Raw genomic sequence first — 9,046 nt, 5'->3', positions numbered from 1 at the left:
TATCAAAGGTAGATCAACCAACAAACGATGAATTATTGGCATGATGTTTGATGAGGTTAATTAACATTTATCACAGGTCGTAAATCCGGTCATCGTTCTGTCTGGCTTGTCTGGTCTATGGCTTTTGTCTTGCTTGGCTGGGATGGAAGGTGTCAAAGGGCATCCTTCCAAACATGGAGTTGAATAATTAGTTGGAGTTGAAAAATTAGTCACCTTCTGTGTTGTTAAAGAAGGAGTTACCTGACATGAAGGAAGCACCAGGGAATATGGAATCCATTGGCGAGAAGGACTGCCCTCCTGCGAATGAAGAGGGGCGCTTGTATTAGTGCTAATGGGTTTAAGTGACCTGCCTTCCATCTTTCAAGCCAGTGGTTGTTTCCACAACCTTGCATAGCAGATACCCATCCTGCTAGGGATCAGGCCTACAGGATTCGGATCGTGAGCTAGTAGTGCTCGCCTCACCAAACAAATTCCATGTCTTTCGATTATCACCCATACCTAAAAACAATATAATGACTACAATGAGTCATTCAAAATCAGGAGTGTCAATGCGCTTCAGCTTGTGAACATGAGGAGATAACTAGAAGTGTTCGATCATCCCGTTTATTATTTTCTGGTAAAGCACCTTCTGTTGGGTCTGACTGTCCTAGGAGTCTTCTTTGTACGCCTACATTCTCTTACGGTTGTGCTCTTCCATCCTGGCCAGTTCCTGTGGTTGGATCACATCCGGCACCAACCTGTAAAACGGCATCCTATTCTCAATCTACTAGACGGTCCTCGGCTGCCTTAAATGTGCCCCTTGCTCATTCTCCTCAAATTCTTTATGCCCTCGCTTTGAATCGGCAAGGCTCTGCAAGTAGTCTTTAGAGGTCTTCCTCAAAGGCTCTGTCGGTTCTTTGTAGAATATTAGTTGGTGTAGAAACTAGACGGCTTTGAGTTACAGTTCGACGTAGCTGCCTGACTTCCTTGACCTTTTCAGAAGGTACTCTCCGATCTTGTCAATCCTCCCCTTCAGCCCAATTGTCTTCATGATCTCCAGCCATGTACGGTGGTCAAGCTTGGCTCGATCCAAAGCCAGTTTCTCTTTCCAACCGATGCACTTGCAGATTTCTTTTCTGACTTGCTTGTAAAGTCGGACTTGAGCAGGTTGGCAATCTTCTGCCAGCATCTTGCGGATGAGGGCTAGCTCTTCATACTGCTTGCTGAAGGTGTTGAGAAGCAAGTAGAACACTGTAGCCCGATGGAGATCGTTGGGCCTTCCGACAACTCTGTTGACCAGCATATCTGAGCCTCTGCTTCCTCTGTCTGAAGAGGACTTCTCATGCAATCGAGTAAAGGTGAAGAAGAAGAATTGAGCAGCCAGATCCCGATCGGCCATGAGTCTGCGCTCAGTAGGGACATCAAGATCAATGAAACTAACCTGGATTGAAGCAAGCTAGAACCTGCGCATGAGAGTGACTCCAGGTTAATTGAAGTGCGTACTAAGCATGCCCTTCACAAGTAGATTATACAGAAATGAACATCATGAATGCATACAAAAGAGAATAAGCAATTGGCATGGATCAATATCTGTAATCCTATTCCTTGTAAGGTCCATCCATGGGCAGGTGGATGTACTCTGACTGAGTGGCTGTCATCGTAGTCAGCTATGCTCCGAGCGCTGGTAGGTGTAACCTTGCTACTTTCTCGTCTAGATGCTTTGGCAGCTTGTAAAGCTTGTTCTCGTACTTCCCTGAGTCCCGCTTCACCCACAGTTCAATCTGGGCCAGCACCTGGTTGGTAAACGAGTTTGACATCACAAAGGAAGGGTGTCCAGTGGCACATCCCAAATTCATGAGTCTTCCCTCTGCCAGCAGGATGATCCCACGTCCATGCGAAAAGACAAACCTGTCCACTTGAGGCTTAATGTTCTGCCTTTTGATGGCAGGATTGCCAGTCAAGCCTGCCAGATCTACTTCATTGTCGAAATGGCCTATGTTGCACACCACTGCATTGTTCTTCATCTTCTACATGTCGCAAGCCATGATGATGTCTCGGTTGCCTGTCGCAGTGATGAAGATGTCAATCTTGTCCAACACGCTTTCCTTCCGGACCACCTGGAAGCCTTCCATGCAGGCTTGTAGTGCACAAATGGGATCAATCTCAGCCACGTAGACAACTGCCCCAGCCCCATCCAAAGCCTTACAGCATCCTTTGCCAACATCTCCGTAGCCAAACACCAAGCACTTTTTGCCAGACACAAGGACATCCACTGCCCTGTTCAGCCCATCCAAGAGTGAATGCTTACACCCGTAGAGATTGTCGAACTTGGACTTGGTGACCGAATCGTTGACATTGATAGCAGGGAAGAACAGCCTGCCTTGTTTGTCCAGCTGGTTCAGTCGGTGCACTCCGGTGGTAGTTTCTTCGGAAATACCTTTCAGATCGGCAGTCAGTTTGCGGAAGGTGTTCTTGTCCTTCTTGATCTATCGCAGAATGATCGAGAGTAGGATCTTCTCCTAGGCGTTAGAGCCACGGCTTGGCTCCGGTAGTACCCCAGATGCCTCAAACTCGATTTCAGCCTCTCTTCCCTTCAACAACAGGATGGTGGCATCCCCTCCATCATCAACGATCGTGGTAGGGCCTTCCCACCAGGCCAACTCACCGTGTTCAAAGTCATCTCCCAGTACTCCTCCAGAGATTCACCCTTCCAAGCGAAAATAGTTGATTTTCCTGATTGGACCAGCGCAGCAGCCGCATGGTCCTGAGTGGAGAAGATGTTGCAGGAGCACCATCTGACCTGCGCTCCGAGCTAGATGAGTGTTTCGACGAGCACTGCAGTTTGGATGGTGACATGAAGAGAGCCAGAGATTCTAGAGCCATGAAGAGGCTTAGTGGTGCCAAACTCCTCTCTGCAAGCCATGAGCCCAGGCATTTCGACTTCAGCCAGGTTGATTTAGTTCCTACCCCACTAATGGAGATTGATATCCTTGATCTTTGATTCCATGCTTCAACAATTATTTCAGTGATTAGGATCCTTTATCTTTCCATTTACATTCGATAGTTACTGTGCTGTTGCTTGCTTTGTTGAAGTGTTGAAATACAACAAGTACCTTATTTAAGGTTTAGCAATTATGAATGGACAAAGAGATATGCAACATGTTCTGATTAGGGGTATCATCAGACATACAACCTGTCTTTCTTGCCCAGGTTTTGCTTGGCTAGTTGCGTCTTGTCCATCAGAACAATCGTCCTGCACCGACCGATCATGATCACTCTTCTCTTCTTGCAAACCGTGCACTCCAGTCTCAAACTGACCTTCTTTGTCTCCTTGGCCTTTTTCCTGAAGATGGGCTTGGTCTGCCCACCGAATCCCGCCTGCTTGCGGTTATACCTGCGTCTGCCCTGAGAGACCTTCGACTCCTTGTTCTTTTATAGGTGGTGACCTTCTGAAGAGTGTGTTTGTGACAGTCTGGTAAGGACAAAAGGTCCTTCTCTGCTTAGGGATGACCACCATCAACAATGCCCCTTTAATCAATTCAATGGTATGCTAACTGGTGTGATGGACAGATGGTAAATCACTTGCTGATTGTGGCTTTGGTCTTGGTGTTGGGGATGCTTGGGGTTGGGGTTGTGGGGTTGGGGTTGGGGGTTGGGGTTGGGGTTGGGGTTGGGGGTTGGGGTTGGGGGTTGGGGTTGGGGTTGGGGTTGGGGTTGGGGTTGGGTGGGTTGATATTGCCCTTCTACTCCTGCAGGGTCTAGATAGTCGCCAGTTCTGCAATCATGTCCATATTTAGATTAGTCGTGCTGATCTTTGTCTGCAGTCGGTATATGCTCATGTTGTATGAATGCAGTTTCTCCTGGAGCAGATCGATTTGCTCGTCTAGCTACGTGTTCAGCTGTTTCAGCCTTAGTGCCTAGACGCAGTCTTTCTCTGAGATCAGGTCTTCTTTCGAGGGCAGGGACTTGCCAGTAGCTTGTTACTAGGAAAGCAGGCCAGCCTTAAACAGCATCTAGTTGTGTTCCTGAACCAACTTGTTGTACTTCTGCACCATCTGCATGCGAATATTGAACTGACGTTAATACAAGAACTTGTAGTCATTCTTACAACTAGAAGGGATGTGCAAAGCCTTGGCCTTCCTCTCTCGGATCATCTGCTGTATCTTACTAATCTCCTTCTCAAGGGTCGCATTGCCATGCCTTAGCTTGTTGTTGGCCCTTTCGAGGGAGTTGATGCTTTCTGCTATGTTGGAGACGTTCTCAATGTGGAGTGGGTTCTTGACCTGGCAGAGGATCAGTTCGTTGATTAGGGTATTGATGATGGGATAGTTCTACCGGTCGACTGACTCGGATGGAAAACCGTATCGATCAAGCTTGCGCTTGAGGTGGTCGATCCTGTTGTCAACTTAAGAAAATGACTAACTGTTCTACCCACTCATGAAATATTGCGATAAACGTTTTTATTGCGTCTTTGTGCTATGCTTCATCGAGAATTACCTCATCCTACTGTCCGCCAATTGCCTAGGCCTGACCAGACACTCCTTCTTTCACCTTTATCACTCGATAGGATCAAACTTGCTAGCCAGTCACTCAAATAGATACCTCCTCATTTGCCACCCCAGCACTCATCCCTTGCCCCTCGACTCTACCAAGCCTCATCGCCTGCAGACATCAAGACCGAATCTGAACTGAATGCGCGAAGGAACATATTCATGAACAGACATTCTTCTCACAAGGTGGCAGAGTTATTCACCGACTAGTATGAGGAGCCGATTAGGGCACCTTCCCCAAGCGAAAGAGACTACGCCTCAAAGCGCAGGCAATTCGCAACTGGGTTGAGTCAGAGTGAGAGCAGGCTGTGTCCAACAATAGAGAGACCAGTACACAAAGACGGGATCTAAATCTCAGCTGAGAAGATAGTCCTTTCTGACAAGAAGACCCCTGAAAAGAGAAAGAAAAGTGTCTACTCCTCACAACTCAACCCATAGCTTTACCAGCTTGAGCAGTAAAATGAAGCTATTGCTCGCCCTACTCTCACACCCCCTGCTGCCCAGCTCAAGGTAGACGGCTAGATCATCAGAGAGTTGCAGAATTAGAATGGGGAGTTAAAGAGAAGGCTGGGGTAGATGAGTGCCGTACAGTTCAGTTCAAGCACAGTGGAATAGAACAAGCGACTCAGCAGATAGAACGGCTAGCTCCGAACCAGTCTCAGCCTCCACCAGCACTGTGAAAGGGACATCAAAAGGTTAAAAGAGATTATCATGTTCCACTAGAGAACCAGCCTTGTGATAAAAGACGAACTGTCTAAAGCCAACAAAGTAGCCCTTCTTCAACACCAGTCAGGCAATAGCCTGCCAGACTGCTTAAAGCGAGTCCGACAGTTGGAAGAGGAATTGCTCTAGGAGAGAGAAGTCAACCGGGTGACTAAGCTTTCAGGCTAGAAACTACTAACCAAAATGGCTGTGGATAACTAGCAGAAGGTGCAGTTCATTCTGCAGGCAGTTGAAAAGGGCAAGCAGTGCAACTAGAAAGGCGAACGTTCAGCCGTCACCCACAAACTAGAAGAGATCGAAAGCGCAGTCATGCACCTCAAAAGGAAATGAACTTCACTTCACCACTTATCAGTAAAGCTATCGACTATCACGAATTGATATATATACATGAGCAGGTTCAAAATGGTGCTGAGAGCCATCCCTCCTCTCAAAGACTACCTGGCCAAGGAAATCAACCAGCCTCTGAGGGATTAGCAGCACTCTTGGATGACTCCCTCAGAAATCAAGAGCCACTTGTCCTCCAGCTATTTCTTGCAAAAGGTCAGTGTCTCCCTCCTTCAAGTGCCTTTCAAAAGCCCCTATGAAATACCTCACCTGCTCAGACAGATCCCTTTTCACGCGCATTTCACGGCTCAGGTTGTCCCGTCCATCAGCTTGACCAACCGTAGTGACCACACCGACGCCCTTCTGCAATCGATGATCACCCAGACCTTCTAAAAAGCCAGCAAGACAATCTGGCACTTCCAGAAGAGTACAGCTAGTGGTGGCTGTCCTTCACTGGGGCATTAAAAGTAACTAACCAGCAGGAAGGCATTGATTTCCAGAAGGAATGATGCCGTTAGAAAAGGATTGTTACTGCCTCTCCACTTTTAGGTCGGCAAGGAATTTCGAGTTGAAATTCCTATTGGTTAGGAGCTGCACAAGCTAGGGTTCAGGCCTTGGCAGGGATGGGCACCTCTCCAGTAGTCATTTGCAGCAGCATTACTCCTCTAAACCGGGATTTTAGATTAACAAGAGGTCAAGCTGGTTGACCCGTTCTGTGGAGCAGGCACAATAGGCCTCACAGCACTAAGCAAGCTGCACAATATACCACTCCGACAGCATCTCCTCTCCTCTCACTTACAGAACTGGCTGCCCTTCTCATCTCTCCAGCCATGCCCACCCCACCCCTCTGCACCTCCCTACCAAATCGTGCTCGGTGACAGGTCAGCAAGTGCAGTCGATTGCTCTCTGAAGAACTATGAGCTCTTGGCACAGCAGTGCGAACAGATCGAGGAATAAGGGGAGGAGTGGGTGAGAGGCCGGACGATCTGTAAGCCTGGGGTCAGTTTTGTGCATGCTGATTTCGTACAGACACTGAAGGCTTTAAAAGGAGAAGGGTGGTCATTGGTTACGAATCCTCCATGGGGCAAAAGATCTTCTAACAAGCTGAGCATGGATCAGCACCTCCGCATCCACAGCAAGCTAGCTCAGCACCTCAGATAGCACCAATATCAATTCAACAAGGTGAACATCTTGCTGCCCTACTCCGGCCATCAGTTCACCCCAGGCTCAATAACCAGCCTCCTCGAATTCGACCTAGTGAAAAGCTTTAACTGGAACGGCACTAAACTGGCTCTATTTTCCCTTCACAAGCCTAGAGCCTTCTTGCCTTGTACAGCAGAGGAGAACCAGTCTGGTGGCTAAAAAGGAGGTTAGCAGGCTAGTTCAGCAAGGGGTTACGGGCATTCAGCGCAGGACTCGGCGAACTGCGAAAGTACAAGCCATTCGGAATGCAGTGAAGCGAGGACAAGCCTGGAGAAAGCAGAACCTGCAGCTGATAGCAAAGTACCCAGGCTTAGCACAGCGAGTAACAAAGGCTGCCGAGAGGAGACTCCAAAAGGCAGTACGAAAGCGTGAAAGAGTATAAGAGAAGCGAAGAATACTGTCAGGAAAGCAACCTGTATGGTGATGAACTAACAGATGAAATGAGAAAGTCAGTGCTAGACGAATTTGGCTTTTAAAAAGTTCATTATTTACTTGTCCTCCATAAACTGGCAGAGAGCATCTGACTGCTTCACGAGTCTCCCCTTTTGAGGCGTTTATTTCAGGCTGTCATTCGCCTACCTTCTATTCAAGTACCTTTCTCTTTTCTTGCACTAGCTGCTGCCATAAGCCATCTCTACAACATGCAGCCACATGCCCACCTTCTAACGGTACTCGACTTCAGCCCTCTACACTTGCAGCTAAGTCTCTTTCAGCTGCAGGTTCAACTGCCTGTCAATGTCCTCAAGCGAAGGGATGCTCTCTGCCTGATTCTGCTTAAAGAACTGCATGAACTCAGGCTACTATGAATCCCCACTTCTCTACAGCACTGAGTCGTTTATAATCACCGAGCCTTATCCCTGCTCCCACTTGACAGGAGTCTTGAGGATTATTGATTAGTTGGATTGAGAGGAGGAGACTTGCCCACCGATGCTGAAGGACAGCTTTTGACTGTCTTTCTCAGCAGAACGGTAGTTTTATACTGCCTCGATCGAGTTGTGAAAGATCTACTGTAGAAGGATTGCAGTGCTGCTTACCGTGTTCTCCTTGAGAAAAGGGGAGGCAAGCAGCTGATCAGCAGTCGGCCTTTTCCCAGCCTACTTTCGAAGGCAGCCTTCAATGAACATCCTGAAATCAGGAGACCACCGTTCAGGCAAAGACAGTCCTTTTGGTGGGTTTCTGCGGATATGGAACATGGCCCTCAAAGGGTTGATGTGTGAGTAAGGAGGCTGTCCCTCCGCCAATTCGATGGCTGTAATTCCAAGTGACCAGATATCCGCTGCCTTGGAATACTCCTACTCTGCTAGTACCTAAGGGCTCATCCAGAAAGGTGAGCCTATCTTGGTAGCTTTAACGCTATCCTAAATGAGCCGTGATACCCCAAAGTCCCCCAGCTTGACTCTACCCTCCTGGTCAAGCAGCAGGTTACCAGCCTTGACATCTCTATGAACACGCTTGGAATCATGCAGAGCCTTAAGCGCCTGAACTGTGTTTTCGAGGATAGCTGCAATCTCCTTCTCCATAAAGCATGTCCCTGTAGCCTGCATGATATCATTGAGAGATCCTGCCGCACAGTACTCAATCGCCAGCCACAGCCACTCCTTGGTCTGGCATCGGTCCAGACACCTCACGATGAAGGGAGAGTGGATATGGCTCAAAGAGTCGACTTCCCTTGTGAAGGAGATCAGTTCCTGAGGAGGCAGTCTTTTCAAGGCTCGGATCTGGGCAGACGGCCTATGCAGGGCTTTATAGACCAGACCATAGCTGCCTTGGCCAAGCAGTCCGATCAGTTCATAATCAGGAGGACATTCATCAGGCACCATACACACTAATTAGTTATCGATGCCTTCCCAGAACCACTGGCTTGAACCCCTCAGCGAGATGGCATGCATGCATGGATAAGATCATAGCTTGACTTAATCTGCCTGTAATGCAGATCTAGGGTTGCAAACCTTGCATTAATTGCTTTTCTGTTATTAAGACAGAAACTCATTGCTCTGACCTTCCTTTCCCTTCCTTTCCCTTCCTTTCCCTTCCTTTCCAGCACCACAACCCCAGCTGCAAGAATAAGCATAATCATCTAGCAGAATAGAGCTACGAGAGTATGATTGTTTGTTGAAGCTGGACAACTAATTAATTGCCTTTCTTTTATTAAATGAAGCGCAGATGCAAATCGCACCTGTTACACTTCGGAGGGGAAGAGGGATCTCTGCTATTAAATCAATAACCAGCTAGGGATTAACAACCGCATCCAGCTCGAAATTAACACC

At 47.9% G+C, this 9,046-nt stretch overlaps 1 protein-coding gene across 1 annotated transcript; it reads right to left on the bottom strand.

Moving 5' to 3' along the window:
- Window positions 1-1,646: 1,646 nt before the first annotated feature.
- LOC308128225 (adenosylhomocysteinase-like) lies at window positions 1,647-8,599 on the bottom strand (the record flags this gene model as incomplete). Its single annotated transcript, XM_080493940.1, is given in 5 exon segments — window positions 1,647-2,006; window positions 2,010-2,465; window positions 2,645-2,743; window positions 3,298-3,408; window positions 8,156-8,599. Coding segments are annotated over 5 exon segments (1,470 nt in total).
- Window positions 8,600-9,046: the final 447 nt, after the last annotated feature.

This window comes from Lipophrys pholis (assembly GCF_963383615.2).
Source record: "Lipophrys pholis genome assembly, contig: SCAFFOLD_299, whole genome shotgun sequence".
In the NCBI taxonomy this organism is placed as follows: Eukaryota; Metazoa; Chordata; class Actinopteri; order Blenniiformes; family Blenniidae; genus Lipophrys; species Lipophrys pholis.
This window is presented reverse-complemented; position numbering and strand designations above follow the sequence as displayed.